General features: G+C 47.2%; 1 protein-coding gene and 1 long non-coding RNA gene across 3 annotated transcripts in view; one reads left to right on the top strand and one right to left on the bottom strand.

Moving 5' to 3' along the window:
- Positions 1 to 7,449: 7,449 nt before the first annotated feature.
- LOC139083098 (uncharacterized) lies at positions 7,450 to 8,926 on the bottom strand. The gene is made up of 2 exons (XR_011539666.1): positions 8,022 to 8,926; positions 7,450 to 7,808 (listed from the first exon to the last, which is right to left on the bottom strand). It is a non-coding gene; the product is annotated as an uncharacterized lncRNA (long non-coding RNA).
- Positions 8,927 to 9,438: 512 nt separating this feature from the next.
- The window catches only part of ESYT2 (extended synaptotagmin 2), a 92,089-nt gene continuing 83,587 nt past the window's right edge, over positions 9,439 to 17,940 (top strand). Inside the window, exon 1 of one of the 2 annotated variants that reach the window (XM_070618121.1) lies at positions 9,439 to 9,952. In XM_070618121.1, the coding sequence (XP_070474222.1) occupies positions 9,641 to 9,952 (312 nt within the window). In that variant the 5' untranslated portion in view covers positions 9,439 to 9,640. The remainder of the gene's footprint in view (positions 9,953 to 17,940) is intronic. The other variant, XM_070618120.1, reaches the window with a different exon arrangement.

Genomic DNA, 17,940 nt, shown 5'->3' with positions numbered 1-17,940 from the left:
ATTCATACCATAAAAAAAGTCCACTGGGGCGTATAGTTTGGCATGTAGGCCAGGTCACCTTGGGCTTCTCTAGCTGGGGCAGCCTTAATCCACATCAATCACTACTACCTGTTCATTTCCACTCATCAGCACTCAAGAGGAACGTAAGAGAAAAGGAAGGGGGCCGGCCCAGTGGCATAGCAGTTAGGTTCACATGCTCTGTTTGGCTCCCCAGGGTTCACAGGTTCAGATCTGAGGCACGGACCTACACACCACTCATCAAGTGATGCTCTGGCAGCGTCCCACGTACAAAATAGAGGAAGGCTGGTATAGATGTTAGCTCAGGAACAATCTTCCTCACCAAAAAAAAAAAGAGAGAGAAAAAATGAAAATAGGAAAGGTAATCTCAGTGATAGCTACGATTTATTCAGGGACTGCTCCAAAGGAGGCACCAAACTAACTTTCCATTTGGTAATTCATTTAATTCTCATAGCATCTCATGTGAGATACACAGTTACTCTTTTTCAGATGAGGAGACAGAACCAGAAAGGTTCATTCGCTTGCCTACAGTCACACAGCGAGGCTGGTGGATAGTCTGATGCCAAAGTCCATCCTCTTAACCACTATGTCACTCTTCATCAACTGAGAAAACAGCTGATACTGGAAAAGCTTCACACTGTTGAATGTGAGGATAAAGTTAGGCACAAGCACACCATGTGAAAGACCCGGGCATGGCCCTTAAAGCCCACACCCGCACCTCCAGAGGGCAGTCCAAACTCCTGTCAAGATAGTCAGGTCTCGGGGCCAGCCTGGTGGCACAGCGGTTAAGTTTGCACGTTCCGCTTTGGCAGCCCACGGTTTGCCGGTTTGGATCCTGGGTGCAGACATGGCCACTGCTTAGCAAGCCATGCTGTGGCAGGCGTCCCACATATAAAAAGTAGAGGAAGATGGGCATGATGTTAGCTCAGGGCCAGTCTTCCTCAGCAAAAAGAGGAGGATTGGCAGCAGATGTTAGCTCAGGGCTAATCCTCCTCCTCAATAAAAAAGGAGATAGTCAGGTCTGGACTCTCTACCCCAGTCCACTCCCCACTGCAGCCAGTCATCCAACACAGGACTCTTACATCCCTCCCAGCTCTCTCTCCACCCCAGCTCTCACCAGCTCCTTTCCTTCATCAGCAAACAGTAACCTAGAGCTCCCCAGATGCGCCAGATTCACAGGCTTCACAGTGCCATTTCCTCTTTCTCTCTGTCCCCACCGTCTTTGCCGAGTAAATGGACTTACACTTATGAAGAAAACTAAGACAATCTTTCTCTCCTCAGACTTCTTAAAACAATCTTCTAAATAACTCATTTGCCAATCAATTACATTTCATCAGATAATATTTATTCTATGTTTATTCCACAGATTAGCTTACTGAGTTCATTTGATGACCCAGGAACTTATAGAATGCTGGAGACAGAAAGCTAGATAAAACGCTATCTGGGCCTCTAGTGCTCATAATTGCTAGAGAGAGAAATATGCAAACAACCATTAAATAACGTGAAAGCGTAGGAGCCACTCATAAAATGCGGTGAATGAGGAAGTGACCGAAGTCTGCCTGGAAGAAAGGAATGAGGTCAGGAAGAGCCTCATGGCAGATGGAACTTGAAGTACAGATAACCTACTAGGCAGAGAGGCTGGGAAAGAACATTTTGAGGGCAAAACAAATATGGGTACAAGCTCAGAGGGAGGCAGGGGTGAGGAGGGCTGGGGGAGATGTAATAGCTGACTGTGTCTACAACAGCACCGTCCAGTTGAAGTACCACTCAAGCCACATCAGTAATTATAAATTATCTAGTACTCACACTTTAAAAAGTAAGAAGAAACAGATGAAATCAAATTTAATAATATATTGTATCCAGCTAAATATATGCAAAATGTTACTTCATCATATATATTATTATATTTTACACTTTTTTTTATACTGTCTTCAAAATCAGGTGTATTTTACACTTACAGCACATCTCAGTTCAGAGTAACCACATTTCAAGTGCTGAAAGCCCCATGTGGTGAGTGGCTTCTAGACTGGGCAGAGTAGGTCTGTAGCACAGGGCATGTGACCGGGGCCGGCTGGGATGGTTGGAGATGAGGCCAAAAAGGGGGACTTGGCCAGTCTGTAAAGGGCCTTGAATGCAGGATGTAAAGATTTAGAGTGTTAGGTTAGGCAATGGGAAGTCATTAAAAGGGGAAGAGAATGCTGTGGTTGCAGGCTGAAGGATGGGCAGGTGGAGAACACGTGGAAGCTGAGGGAGAGCTTCGTGGGACTCCACCATCTGTCCAGCCTTGTGGCCTGTGTGCAAGCTGCTTCTCTGCCCGGAACACTTGTCCCTTTCTTCAAGTTGGCTTCACTCCTACTCACACTTTGACAAAGAGCCTCCCCTGCTCACGTTTGTTATAAAGTTCTGTCATACTCTCTTGCCTATAATTTAAAAATTTATGTCCATCTTCCTCACTAGACTATAAACTAGCTTATAATTTCAGGTTATGATCAAAGCAAAACCTTTTTTCTCAGTAATAAGCTACTTTATTACAAAGTCAATGAGCCTTCCTCTCCCAGCCTCTCTAGTTTTCATAGTCACAGAAATACAGTGCCACTGTCATGTCCATGTATGCGGGTATGACACAAAACCTACCTCCAGTGTCGGCTAACGTGCTGGGGAGAAGGCTGACTCCTGAGCTCCCGTCCCTGATGAGCCTCACTAGCTGCGTGAACGTGGGCAGTTTGTTTTACTACCTTGTGCTTCAGTCAGCTCTTCAGTAAAAAGGGGAAATATAAGGGACTTACTCTGCAGAGTGATTGTGGGGATTAAATGAGGAATTATGTAAAGGTCCTTGCATGGCACCAGCTCAAAGTTAGCACTTAGTAAATGTTAGTTATTAACAATTTGTTGTGGTTGTTATTATAGGTTATTACCTAAGTTATAAGCATTTGGGGAAGATAAAAATGGGTGGGATACCCAATCTTCCAAGGGCTGGATTGGTCACTTGCAAACTTAATCACCGTGCTCCACTCCCCAGTCCTACCTTCCTCCTTCTATCTTTCCATTCTCTCTGCCTCCCTTCCATCTTCTTTTCAGATAATGGTCTTTTATTAGAACATAAAATACTTAAATCACTTACACCCTGCTTCATGGACTGTCTCACTCCAGGCACTGGAAAGAAACAAAAAGCTCGGAAGCAGGTGAAGGAACAAGCAAGCATGGGGACAGAGATGCCACCGCATCACTTGGTGCCACCTGGCACAACCTCACGACTGGCACAGATTCCTCCTTGCTCACCATTCTCTTTACTTGATATGCCTGGTCCTGAATTCACATTCAAAACTACTGTTTTAATGCCTGGCTGGTGGGGATAGGCTGGAGTGGAGAGTGGGGTGGTAAATGAAACATGCCTGGTCATGAGCTCGTTGTATTGTTGAAGCCGAGTGATGAGTACTTGAGTATTAACAACACTAGCCTTCTATTTCTGATTATGTTTGAAATTTTCTATTATAAAAAGGAGAAAAACAAAAACAAAAAAATAATTGGGATACCAAAATTACAGCCTTCCTTGATAAATTTATAAGTCATCCGTTACTATATAAAACCATAACTGGAGCACTTTTTGGAATAGCAGAGGGCCCATTAACTCCCCTCCCTTCTCCCAACCAGTGAAGAGACTGTGGTGAGCGCAACTCTACAGGCCCTTAGATAGCTGCTCCGCCGTCCGTGCCCTTGAGTAGCCCTGTCTCCCTGAGTGTGAGCAGAGCCTGTGGATGTGACAGATATCACTCCCATGATTAGGTTGCTAATCATCTGACTGAGTTAATCAAAAGGAGATTATCCTGAGTGGGCCTGACCTTAAAAGGAGGTGACATGTCAGAGAAACATGCCTGCTGTCCTGGAAGAAGAGGAAGCAGACTGTCCTTCCCGGAGGAGGCCCTGTGGGAGGAGCTGAGGGTGACCAGTGCCATCAGCCAGAGAAGTCGGGGACTGGGCCCACAGCTGCGATGAACCAACTCTGCCAATGATCTGAGTGGACTCGGGAGAGGTCTCAGACGAGCATCTTCAGAGGGCCCACAGCTCAGCCAACACTTGGTTTCATCTTGTGAGACCCGAGCAGAGGAGCCAGCAAGGCCACGCAAATATCATCTTCATTATTGATAAAAACTGAAATGGGGCTTGTGACTTGATATATGGCTTCAGCTGGGGACTCTAATATGTACCAGCAATTCAGACGCCCCCAAGAATATTAGGGCTCCCCATTATATGCACAGAGAGCTGCCTCTGGGGCTCCTGAGAGCTGAGTTGTATTCAGTAGATAAGGGCAATCATAGAGGTAAACATAAGTTATAGATAAGATTAGCTCAGGGGGAAGGGAATATCACAAGGCTTCCCAGAGGTGGACAAAACAAATTGGGTTTTGAAAGATGAATAGGAGTTTTGCAAAAGGACAAAAGAAGAAGCGTAGTCCAGACACAGGGAACAGCAGGTGCCAAGGCACAGAGACAAGTGACAGCACAGTTTGGGAGGAAGGAGACGCAGTGTGACACCGCACAGGCCCTGGAGAGAGAAGGATAGAGATGCAGGGTCAAGTTGAGAAGAGCTCTGCTTGTCGTGCAAAGGAAGGGGCTTTAACTTCATACTGGAAGCAAAGGAGACATTTCATAAGCATGGAAGAGAGTCAATCAAATCTGCATTTTAAATTGGCCATTTGATAGAAATAGAGACTTAAAAATAACTTTTGAAATAATTTCCCACTTAGAGAAAATATGCGAGTCCAAAGAACTCCCTTGTGTGCATCACCCAGGTCTCCACTGTACCTCCCACCACACGCGCTGCGCTCGGTGCCTCCCAGCATCCAGCATCTGTCCACACACACTGACCCAAGATCACTGGTCTTTTACTGAGTCAGTTGACAAAGAGCTTCAGATACCATCACCCCAAAATACTCCACTGTCTATTTTCCCCAAACAAGGATGGCCCCCGTTCCATCACCCTCCCCATCAGGACGTCCATGTCAATATGACTCTGTTGTCCAGTCCACGGACTCCCCTTGTTTCACCAACCATCCCCAAAACACTTCTTTTCCTTTGTGGCCTAGACCCCACGCAGAAGCATACTTTGCATGTGGTTGTTGAGTCTCTCCGGTCCACTGCAATCTGGAGTAATTACAATTTCTCAGTAAGAAAACAGGGTGACCCTACACTTCATCTGTCTGGTGAGTCCCCAGGCCACACTCAGGTCAAGGTTTCTGGAGAGATGCCCCAGAAGTGCCGCGATACTACTCAGCATGTCATGTCAGGACTCACAATTTCCACCTGTCTCCCCTCCCCCTGCTCTGCTGGTGACACGTAGCTGGGTCATGTTGGTGTCTGCCGGTTTTCCCCACCAGAAAGTCCCCATTTTTTCCTTTTCTGATTGATGAGTATCTTGCAGAAGGTATTCCAGTAATATTCCTCATCGAACCTCCACCTAACATCCTTAGCCCCCACTGATAGCTCACCCCTGCCCTATGATGATGGCTAAATGGTGATTTTCTACTTCCATCACTCCAGTTATTTATTTTCCATATTGATCACTTGTTCCTTCATCTATATCAGTATGGACTCATGGGTTCCTTTTTTACTCCCTGGGTTCTAATCTGCCAGTATCATCCTTGATTTTGCTGCACAAATCGTCCCACACTTAATCGGTGGGAGCCCCTCAAGTTGCCTCCCTTGTCCTTCGACATCGTGTGATTCTTTGAGCATTTTCTTACTTTCTAGCATAACAAAATATTCCAGGCTCATCTTGTACTTCCACACTCCAGCCCTGAAGTCAGCTATTTCTCCAAAGATCCCTGGTTCCTTTTATTAGAGAATGGTATTTAGAAGCCAAGATCTGGAGCTCCTTGTGCTTATTGGTACTGGGGCGCTGAAAGCTCCAAGATCCTCTCAGCAGACAGAAATAGAAAATATATAAAGTAACACAAATGCACACAAATATAGATATACATATATAACTCTATGTCCATCTGTATATATATATCAAAACATATGACTTCATACTGCCTCCAAGTCCAGTCCAACACCTCTGGGTTCTTTCTAGACTCTCCCTTTCCATGCTTGTAAGATCTCCAACAGTGAGAAACCTGGCTTTCATTATCCTCAATATATGTGTCTATGTGCTGGTATAACCAAGCTGACTAATCTGCCTGCCACCTCAGGTAGGCCTGCAACAGCCTCCTCCGTGCCAGGGAGGGAAAGTCTCTGGGGAACTTTTAAAGAAGGTAGGATCAAAGGGATACCAGTCAATTAAGAGATTTTTGTAATAAACTGGGCAAGCAAGAAAGGACCACACTTTTTCTGATTCTTCTGGTTGCTTAGGTAAAGAATGGTTGTGTCACAAACGAGCACATCAGAAACACAGGAATAGGAGTCTTGGTGCGTTTGAGCAAAATGAGTCCTGGGTGCAGCACAAAAGGAAGAAGCAGTGTGCTCTCACCCTCTACAATGAAGGCTTTGTAGGACAGGGAGAGAGGGAGACGTGGAAGAGGTGGGCAGGAGAGTTGATAAGGCCCAGACCTAGGCGGGAGGGCATCCAAAACAAAGCAGAAGACAGAACCTAAACAGAAGAAAGCACTTTTCTCTGAAACTGGAAAGGATGAGTGCAGAGGCTGAAACTTTACAGTTTTGTACTAGAATACTCCCAATGATGCTCTTCTTTCCTCTGAGAAAGTAGGGCCTTTCATTGGAGAACTGTCTGCACAGAAGGTAAGGAAAGGGGTAACATGAGCAGGTCACAGAAGATTGAGGAGTATAAAGAGTCGAATGCTAGCAAAAGCCTCGGAACCTAGCTGGGCCTGTTACCAGACTCGGTGCAGAATGAGATGCATTCAGCCTTGCTGGTATGATTAAAGACAGGGGCGTGGCCAGGAGTTCAGTGGGGTCAGGAAGGCAGCTGAGGCCAGGAGCTGATTGGTGTACAACATGGACACTTGTCTTCAGTGTATTTCACGCCGCTGGGCCCCCAGGTCAAACACGTTATTGCAGTCATGAAGGACTTTCTATGTGGCTTGTGTTCACTCAAGTCTTTATCTATGGGATGTGATTCTACAACTCTAGAGGGAAGACCACAAGACAGAAAAGCTCATGCTCCTTCCTATGTTTACAAGGCAATCACTTCTTTTGAGGTTGTAACTTAGTTTTGAGTGAAATGTGGCATTAAAACATTACACTGTTACATAGGAAAAGGGTTCTCACCATTTTACATATCACAACTAATATAATGAAATTTGGTGAAGAGCAAGAAAGGAAAAACCACTTCCTTCCCTTGCTTGAGGTTTAGAGCCCTTGCCTGAAGCTGTGTTCAAGCCCCTAGAGCAATGTTTTCATAGCAGATATCTATTCACATTTCTCCATAGCCATACACACATATAGGTATATATAACTGCAGACAGACTCACAGACGGAGGAGGAGAGAGGTGTGGTTTATTCATTCACGTTGCAGCAGGCACTATGCTAGCCTGAGGATATGACGATAGACACAATAAATGTGGTTCTTGCCCTCACCGAACTTAAGCCTACTTGAATTACTAATGAGAACTTGGCAAAGTCACCAATGCATGTAAATGCTCCGCCGACTGGAAAAGTTCACGCTAGCAGCAAGTCTTTTATTCAGTGCCTCGAACAGGGCTGTGATTGCAGTTTAGTCTTTGGTTGGCAGTCCTCTTCTTCTTACAGGCTTTTGTCCTCCTATCTGCACAGCAAAGTGGCCTGTGGGATATGGCTGTTTTGTCCTGAAGACACGAGGCTCTGTCACTGCAGCTCCTGCATAGTGATCAAGCCATTATTCCAGAATCCCTGCAGCATGGCAGGGAAGAACCCATGTGATATGAAGTACACACATCAATCAAGAACGTAAAAACGTGCAAGCATGCTATATTTCTCTCCAATCGTCCCTGTCCTTTCTAACGGCGATCATTCAAGGCTGCCAGCAGCATAAAGATATGAAGGATAGAAGAGAGAGAGGAAATAACTAACCTTATTGTTACAATTAAAACTTCCTTGGAACTCACTGAATACGCCCAAAAACACTTAGGAATTATCCTGATTTGAGTCCGCCGAATCATAGTGATCAAGAGCTGTCTTGCTTCCCAGAAATCACAAGCATGGTCTAGCCTAGCACCGTTAACGGCGAGTCAGCGGGATGCGGGCACCTTTCAGAGAAGTGGTTGGCATCCTGCTGAGGACACCTGCTGGGCGCCCCCTGGGGAACGTTATTTGAGCCGAAACGCTTTCATTTCATATACGCATAGGAAGGCCTATCCTGCTGGGGCTTTCCCATCCCTAAGGCAGCTCAGAGTCCGGAGCAGCAGAGCGGTACCTCCCACGCAGCGCCCTCTGCGCACCACTCGCGACGGAGTGCACGCGCGCGCGCGCGCTAACACCTTGAAGGCAGCCTGCGCCGCCTAACGACGTCTCGGTTAACGACGGGCGGCACGTCCACGGTGCTCCCGCGAGACTAGGGCCGCGGCCCGGCTGTGTGCCCGCGTGCACTGCGACGGTCGCACAACCGTGAAGCCGCTCAGCAGCGCTTCCTTGGACATGTCCCCGTCGTCGTTAAACGACCGCGACAGTGCACGGAACAGCGCCTTCCTAGCACTCGGCAAGTGCAAGGCCCGCGGAGCGTCACCTCCCCTTCCGCGGGAGCCCGCAGGCCCGGGTGACCCCGGCCGGGGCCAGCACCGCCCGACGCCCCGGCCGACACACCCGTCGGCCCAGGCCCAGAGGCGGGTGACGGAGCAGGCCCGCACACCGGCAGCGCTCGGAAGCCACGACCACCTCCGCCAGCCGCTCCCGAGCGTCCCCCTTGCCCGCCTCACGTCCCAACTGCCAGCCGGCGGCCAGAGCCCGCCCACCCCTGAAAGGACGTGCCCCAGGGCTGTACTGCCCACCGCGGGATGACGTCATAGACGGCCCCGCCCGCCCTCGAGGGGGCGTACCCAGGCCCAGGGCGGTGCCCGCCGTGCGGCTTCATGGCCGCCCCGCCCACTCGCGAGATGACGCCACACGCCAGACCCGCCCACCCCTGAGAGGGCGTGCCCGGGCCCAGGGCGGTGCCCGCCTGCCCGCTTCAGGGGCGCCCCGCCCACCCGCGCGATGACGTCACATGACAGCCCCCGCCCACCCCTGAGAGGGCGTGCCCGGGCCCAGCGCGGCCCCAACCCGCGCGATGACGTTACCGCCAGCCCCGTGAGAGGACGTGCCTCAGGCCTAGGGCCGTGACCGCTTTCCTCGTGCGATGACGCTACACAGCCACCCCGCCCGCTCCGCGCGAAGACCTCACACGGCAGACCCGCCCATCCCCCCGTTGTGACGCTTCCTTCCACCCCGAGCGGTGACGCTCTGACTAGCCCCGCCCACCTCGCTCCCCAGCGCTGTGACGTGGACCAGGCCCAGGGCCGCGCCCGGTCGCGGCACCGGCGCGCGCCCTCCCGTCCGCCCGCGGCACCCTGCCCACGCTGCGTGCTGACGTCGCACGCCGCCCGCGGGCGGAAGGGCGGGCGGGCCGTAGCGGCGGCGCGCACCCCTCAGAGGGGCGCTGGCGCGCGGGCGGAGGCGCTCGGCCGGGCGGACGCGAGCGTTTAGGGTGCTGCGCGATGAGTGGCGCCCCGGACCGGGGCCCAGAGGCCGGCGCTGCCCGGGCCGAACCCCCCGGCCCGGCGCTGAGCGTGGACGTGGCGGGGCTGCTGGCACAGCTGGCGCGCAGCTTCGCGCTGCTGCTGCCGGTGTACGCGCTGGGCTACCTGGGCCTGAGCTTCAGCTGGGTGCTGCTGGCTCTCGGGCTGCTCGTGTGGTGCCGGCGCAGCCGCGGCCTCAAGGCCAGCCGCCTGTGCCGCGCGCTGGCGCTGCTGGAGGACGAGGAGCGCGCCGTGCGCCTGGGGGTGCGCGCCTGCGACCTGCCCGCCTGGGTGAGTGGGCGCCGCGCGGCCCCGCCGCGCCCGGGTCGGGGGTCCCCGCCGCGCGGTCTCTTGTCGCCACCCGCCACCTTGCCCGCGTCGGGTCCTCCCCTTGTCACGGCCCCGATCAGGGGTCCCTACCCCGCCCAAGTCAGGGGTCACCGCCCTCCTGCCCGGGTCGGGGGCCCCACCCGCCACGGCCCCGGTCGGGGGTGCCCGGCTCCGCCCAAGTCAAGAGTTCCCGCCCCCTGCCCGGGTCAGGGGTCCCCACCCGCCACGGCCCCGGTCAGGGGTCCCCGGCTCCGCCCAAGTCAAGAGTTCCCGCCCCCTGCCCGGGTCAGGGGTCCCCACCCGCCACGGTCCCGATCAAGGGTCCCCGACTGCCTCGCCACCACCCCGCCTCCCTGCCCCGACCAGGGGTCCCCGCCCCACCCGGGTCAGGGGTCGGCACCGCCGTCAGTGTACCCTCCCCAGCCTGCCTGTCTTCCCGGGCCGGGCCGCTGTCACCCGGCGCCCCCGCCCAGGTCGGGTCTCCTGACCAGCAGCAGCGTCCCGCGGGCCTCCGCCCGGGCGACGCCGGAGCCGAGTCCTGCCCCTGTCAGCCCCCTGTCTCAGTCAAGCGTCCCCGCCGCCCATCGCAAGCGGGGCCGCCAGGTGAGCGGGGCCGCCAGGTGGGCGCGCCCGTGCGCTGGCGCTGCGGCCGGGCGCCGGTGCCTCCGGAGTGTGCCGAGGGGATGGCGCAGGGGCAGCCGGGCGGGGCTCACGCCGCTCCCGCCCCAGACGGCTCCGGCGTTCCCGGCTGTGCGGCGCGGGCGGAGGGCAGCGAGGGCCCCCGAGGCTTTGCGGAGCGGGATGATTGAGGTCTGTCTCCCGTCTGGCAGTCACGTGTGGGGTCGCGCCCGTCCCCGGAGGGTGCGCTCGAGCCGGGGGCCGGCCGCGCTGCTGCCGTCTTCCTTGCCGCGGGCGGGCCTTGCTCTGACGGAGGCGGACGCGCGCGGAGTGGCTCCCGCGTCTCCTGCTGCCTCCCTGACCCCGAGCTGGTGTCGGTGCCTGGCCGCGGGAAGTCGTGCTCATTTTAGGATGCCGGACGCTCACGTTGGGCTGGGCGTGAACTTGGGTGAAGACGGCCGGCCTGGGTTTCGCGAGGGTCGCCGTCCCGGAGGAGGAAGGGCGTGGAGGAGCCGTCTTGGGAGCATTCGGTCCCCGGCGGGCTGCGGGCGGCCTCGGGAGCGGAGCCGGGCGCCCGGACGGAGCCGCGCTCGGAAACGCGGGGGGACCCTCGAGTGCGCCGGTGTCTGCGGCACCGACTTACACGGCGCCGGAAGGCAGCGAGAGCAGGAGGTTCGCTGCCCGAGGAGCGGGCGCAGTCGGGCCGAAATTCGCAGGAATCAGTGATGCTGACTTGCGTGCGACGTTGGCTGTCCAGCAGTTGGTTGATACCAGATTTGCTCATAAAAATCCTTGTGAGCTGCACGCTCTAATAACAAAGTACGTTAAATACAATTGCTACCAGATTGAGGGACAGGACAAATTCTTTGTTTTTTGGGGATTTTTTAGTAGAATAAAAGGGTGATTAGCCAAAGATTTTTTTCTTGGGTTTTTCCTCCGTGTGCCTTAAACTGATGAACCATCAGTTCATCACATAGAGTAAGGAATTTATATTTTCTCCAGAATTTTTCACTTGTCTATTCCGGATTTGTATTTGCTCTCACATCTCACTTTTATGCTTAAACAAGCCTGCCTTAGAAAACTTCTGGAAGGATTCACGCGAAACTTGATGGTGATCGTATCCAAGAAGAGCACTAGGAGTCTGGAGTTTGAGAGCGATTTTTTTAATGTACTTTTGTTATTGTAATAGCCTTGTATTATTTTCGTAATAAAACCAGTGAATTACACTGTCTAGAAGTGTGCTTGTTATTCTGCTGTAGCCAGGGAGCAAATCAATAATAGGAGCCATGCATGAGAAAAGTTAAGCTTTCTGTATTAGTAGTACTTTGATTTTTACTGTACATACTTAGGTTCTTGGGGTTCTGAACTTTCAGCTGGTGTTTTTCTTTAAACGAGATATATTTGTACACGTTTTCATAGTGTGGTTGACAACTGTGATTCATAGCAGGGTAGAAGCATAGGGAAACATGAAGTAATGTGGTACTCACCTCCTAACCCCACTTTTGGATATGTTCACTCACAATTTTTCATCTTTTTATTTAGTGCAGTAAAAATTTATACTGGATTGGAAAATAAAATAATTAAAGAATATTAATACTTTGAGAAAAAAATTTACTGTTTTGAATGAAGACTATTAGGATATGAAAAATGGTCCTCACTTAACATGTAATACTTCTTTAGGACTTTGGTCCTACAGTTTTAATGTAAATACATTGTTTTTCATTCTTCATTTTTTTTTTCCCCATAAATAGAGAAAAGGCCTAGCAGGTTTGGGTTGATGGAATGAGGGCTGGCTTTTTTGTTGTACCAGTGTTGACCCATATTAATTGTCTACCCCTGTGAAATTAGACTATGGGTGAGGAATATTCTTGAAGAGTTGTTACAGAGATGAATAAGGACAGTTTTCCGCTGCTATTTTTGTTTACTTGAAAACTTAGAACTTGGTAGTTGAAATCTGCCTTTTTCCTGCTTTTACTGCTGCCAGTCAGTGCTGATTCTGTGGCTGCAAATAAGTAGGGACTCAAACCTGTCATATATAGTATCACTCAACTTTTTTGACAGTTGGTCTCTTATTACTCTAATACTTTGTTCTGTACTATACATGTACAACCTTTTCTTTGAGGAGAGCTTTCTTCCCATAGTTCTTCTGGGAAGTTCAAGAGAATTTAACTCTAGCCAAATTTAATATGTGTAGGCTAAGAACCAAATGAACAAAAGAGAAGAAAACACTTTGGTCTCATGTAAAAGAGAGGCAAATATTTCTTTTATTCTTGGTGTTAGTCATTGAGTTATACTTTAATGAAATTTTGTGAAGACTTGTAACAAAATAACTGGTGTAGCTAAATCAGGAACCACCGTTTAGCTATTTTAGACTGTGATTGCAGCTTTAGCAGTTGGATCCTAGAGCAATTATGTACTTTGAGAAAATGTTGGAGTCGTCCTCGTAGCTGTGAAGGGATATGGATGCTGCTGGGGGTTCTTGATTATGCCCACTCTGCTGCCGTACTGTAGTCAGAGAGGAAAAGGACTGAGAGCACTGCCTGGCTCTGTGGTCTAGGATCTAAATGCTTCCTTCAGTTGGACCAGAACGCCCCAAGGTTGCTAGACGTAAAGCGGTAAATATCTGTTTTTTAGTTTAAACTTAAAAAATGAATTTAAATTTAGAATACATGCATCCATCAGCTTATGTGGTCCGCTTTTACTAATACTTCTGTCTCAGTCGAATCTTAGCCTCACGTTACATTCCACCATGGGAGAACATAGAGCTAGGACTGAACTATAAATCATTTAAATAAATACGTGAATTGAAAATGTATGTAATAAACTTATATTATGTTAAGTATATTATGTGTATTTATAAAATATAGATTTTAATCCTGTGAAGAACCAAAAACTGGTAATTTAGTGTTCTCATTAGGCCTACTGAACTTTTTATCTTTTCTGTGGGTTTTAAGGATTTCTACATTGGTTCTAACATTTAATCTTGAATAGTATCACAGACATTGTGAATATACCAGAAAACATTGAATTGTACCCTGCAAGCGATATGGCATATGCTAATTGTATCTCAGCACGTAAAAAAATGTAGACATTGAATTTCTTTTAAAAATAAGTGAAAAAGGCAGTCTGTTATAGTACTAGGTAAGCTGTATGTACTTATTTGCTTATGGAATTCCAGCTAAAACTGTACAACTTTTAAAAATTATTGTTCCAACTTAGATTTGGAGGGATTTAACGTTTTAAAGAATATTTAATGAAAGGAGTGGGCTTATGAATGAAAAAAGTAACTAGGTAAATATTTTTACCTTAAACCTAATGTACCTTTACACATTGATACCATATTGGCTGATTCTGATGGAATAACAATAGAAATCATGCTTCAAAGATATAAACAGCAGAAATGTGTTTTTCTCTAAGTTATTCTAAGCTCTTAACTTTGATTCAAGGTATCAACACATAATTATCATGTATGTTTGAGAAATTTAGCCTGTAGATTGATTTGTTTTATATTAGATACATTTTATCATGGCATGATTTTAGAATGTACTGTTTGTGGTCTTTTGCATTTTATTGTGTTGTTGCTATCTTTAGTTTCCATGATAGTGCTGCCTCAGATGAATTTTCCTCCTCCATTTAATGATCTGAGGACCCACAATAATGCAGAAGTGTAAGAGGTCATCCTGCCTTCACGTGTGTACTCTTCTGGGTAGAAACAAGGCAGTATGTGATGGCCCCCGAGTGCTGTGGTGGGTCAGAAGAGAGGATGGAAGGTGGTTAGTGGTGAGGGGGTACCTACAGACACACTTGTGGACTTTTAAGAATAGGTGGGAAATCAGGGGCATATCCTGGGATGGGGTGCGGGGTGGAAGCATCAGAGCCGGGTAGGGCAGCAGTGTGAATTCCTGAGTGGTCCCATCTGGAGGGAGCTATACAGATGGTGATGGAAGGTTGAACTGAGGCTCAACGGTTACTCTGGGCCCAGGGGTGAGGAGTGGATGTGTTTGGACTGGGGCCCAGGCCCGGCTCTCAGGGCAGCTCTCCCATTTCACAGGGAGCCCTTAGTGGGCATAAATATGAACACTACTCTTAAGACAAGGAGTGTTTGGACATGGGAGGAGGGGAAGATAGTGATGTATTCAGAACTAAGCTTGTAAAATCAGAAAATGGAAACTCCTATGCAATACATTAGAGTTCTGTTCTTGCCTCAGCTGCCAAAAAGCTTAGAGCCAAGATTATTGCTGGATTGTTGTGCTCTATACCATTGAGGCAGCTGGAAGTACCCATCCACCTTCCTTCAAATAGACTGTTCTGTTTTACTCTTAATGATCTTATTGTGCCTTAAACACTGAGTCATCTTGAGTTCTTTTGGAATTGGGTGGGGCATAGTTCTTACACAGTGTCAGTAGTTGTCTTGCCTGGAATCATTTTTCCATTTAACATGTTTATTTACAAGTATTCTCATCTTTTCCTTTCATTTATTTTTTTTAAACTGTTACAAAAGTTCTATAATTTTATTAAAGGAAACCATTTATTTTGGTGAATTTTTCCTAGAGTAGATCACATTTTAAGGAACTAACCCAATTTGTGTGTGGGTATTAAAATGAACCTTAATTGATGCATCTATTCACTCAGCCAACATTTACTAGACATTTGCTCTGTTCCAGGTATTGTGCTAGGTACTAGAGACACAAACATGAGTAAGACAAGACCTTAAACTGAAGAATTCACTAGCTGGTAAAAAGGCAATCTCTGTGTAAACCTAGTTTTAGTCATAGTATGCATTGGCAATTTTTCTTTATTAGTAAAAGTAATACAGACTCATTTTTTTAATCCAGGAAAAAAGTGTATTAAAAGCATCATCCGTAATTCCAAACAACCTGTAATAGTAGTTGGTGGAAAATTGTAACAACCTTGAATGGAGTTGTTATCGTGAATGTTTCTCTTTGTGCTGGTAAACCATACTAAAAATCATTTGTTCAGGAAAATATGGTTTAGGATTTAAAAGTTTTCCAGACTTAACTATCTGTGGAAAAAGAAAGGCAGACTTTCATTAGGTCTTTCAGTTGGTGAAGTGGGATGTTCATTTTTTAATAAAGTTATGCCATTTGGAGCATTTTGTACATCTATTAAGGTAACAGCTCAGCTCTTTAAGTCAATCTGTTTTAAAACAAAGATTTTATTGATGAAGATTAAAGCTTTTTTCTAGGGTTTGTTGATATGGCTATGCACGTAAGTCCAGTTTTGTGCTATGCTATCTTTGCCTATTTTGTGAGAGGCAGTTTTATGATTACTCATAGTGGGCGCCTGTGAGACCTCTAGTCCAATATCTTGTGTCTGTTTAATGGGTTACAACAGGATGTCCAGATGAAAGCATTGAGGATGAAAGAATCAATGCAAAGTGACAGCACATCTTAAGTGCACCCTGTGTGTCAGCAGCAGTAATTTCCTGTATAAAATAACTCTGTTTTGTACCTGGTGACTACACTTGAAAGTTAGTGATAACCACACAAACGGCAGAGGTGGAAATAGGAGTATGACCGTTTTCATTTTGCTTTCTTTTTTTATTTATAAAATTGTCATTGAACTTTAAGTTCTGTTCTTTGTTCTGTCACTTATTGCAGTTCTCCTTATCTATTTTTAGTGAATATGTAGTTGTGTTTTTCTTTATTTCTTATGTTATGGCTAGACAGGTTTTAAAAACAGTTTTTCTGGTATGAGAAGAATGCATGCAGAACATTTCAGTTTTGCAGAAGAACAAATAGGAAAAGTCACCTGCAATTCTACTAACTAGTGATAACAATTATGAACATTTTGGTGATTTTCTCAGTCTGTAGTGATATGTTTGGATGTATGTGGATGTATGTGTGTATTGTATCCTCCTTTATTAGGTGTGCAATATTGTCAGTCTTATGGGAGTGCCATGCTTTGTTTAAATGATGTCTGATGGACAGATTCCCAAAATGAGATTGCTAGATATTATTTGGTGAGAAAAGATAAAACTAGAGATCGAGACATTTAATTTTCTGCTCTTTTCAAGTTATGAAGGATGATTTGCTTGAGCTATTTATCAGATCTGTCTAGGACATGAACTATTTTTGAATTCATGAGAGTAGCATGATGATTTTATAAGCAAAAGTCTAGCTTTGGAGGGCAGTGTTTGTTTTTGAATGGTATGATGTTAAAATGCACCTAGATTTTTCCAGATCTCCTCTTATGTAAATAACCTTTAGAAGAAAAGCATTCCCCCATGTGGAATCACAACTTTAATTAGCTTTTCTTCCTCTGTACTGTGTTGGGATATTAAAGTTTGTTAACCGAGGAATATTTTATTGTATTTATTTATTTTTTTATTGAGGTAACGTTGGTTTGTAACATTATATAAATTTCAGATGTACATCATTATATTTCAATTTCTGTGTAGATTATATCATGTTCACCACCCAAAGGCTAATTACCATCCATCACCGCACACATGTGCCTAACCACCCCTTTCGCCCTCCTCCCTCCCCCCCCACCCCTCTGGTAACCACCAGTCCAATCTCTGTCTCTATATGTTTGTTGTTGTTTTTATCTTCTACTTATGAGTGAGATCACACAGTATTTGACTTTCTCCCTCTGACTTATTTCACTTAGCATAATACTTTCAAGTTCCATCCATGTTGTCACAAATGGCAAGACTTCATCTTTTTTTATGGCTGAATAGTATTCTATTGTGTATATATACTACATCTTCTTTATCCATTTGTCCCTTGATGGGCACCTAGGTTGCTTCCAAGTCTTGGCTATTGTGAATAATGCTCCATTGAATGTAGGGGTGCATGTATCTTTACACAATCCTGTTTTCATGTTCTTTGGATAGATACCCAGCAGTGTAATATCTGGGTTGTGTGGTAGTTTTATTCTTAATTTTTTAAGGAATCTCCATACTCTTTTCCATAGTGGCTGTACCAGTTTACATTCCCCCCAGCAGTGTATGAGGGTTCCCTTCTCTCCACATCCTCTCCAACACTTGTTATTTCTTGTCTTGTTAATTATAGCCATTCTCATGGGCGTGAGGTGATATCTCATTGTAGTTTTGATTTGCATTTCCCTGATAATTAGTATGTTGAACATCTTTTCATGTGCCTGTTGGCCATCTGTGTATCTTCTCTGGAGAAATGTCTGTTCAGATCTCTTGCCCATTTTTTAATTGAGTTGTTAGTTTTTTTGTTGTTGAGTTGTATGAGTTCTTTGGATATTAACCCTTTATCAGATAGATGGTTTGCAAATATCTTCTCCCAATTGTTAGGTTGTCTTTTCATTTTGTTGATGATTTTCTTTGCTGTGCAAAA

Source organism: Equus przewalskii, chromosome 4, assembly GCF_037783145.1.
Source record: "Equus przewalskii isolate Varuska chromosome 4, EquPr2, whole genome shotgun sequence".
Lineage (NCBI taxonomy): Eukaryota > Metazoa > Chordata > Mammalia > Perissodactyla > Equidae > Equus > Equus przewalskii.
Note: the sequence above shows the minus strand (reverse complement) of the source record. Positions and strands in the feature narration are given on the sequence as shown.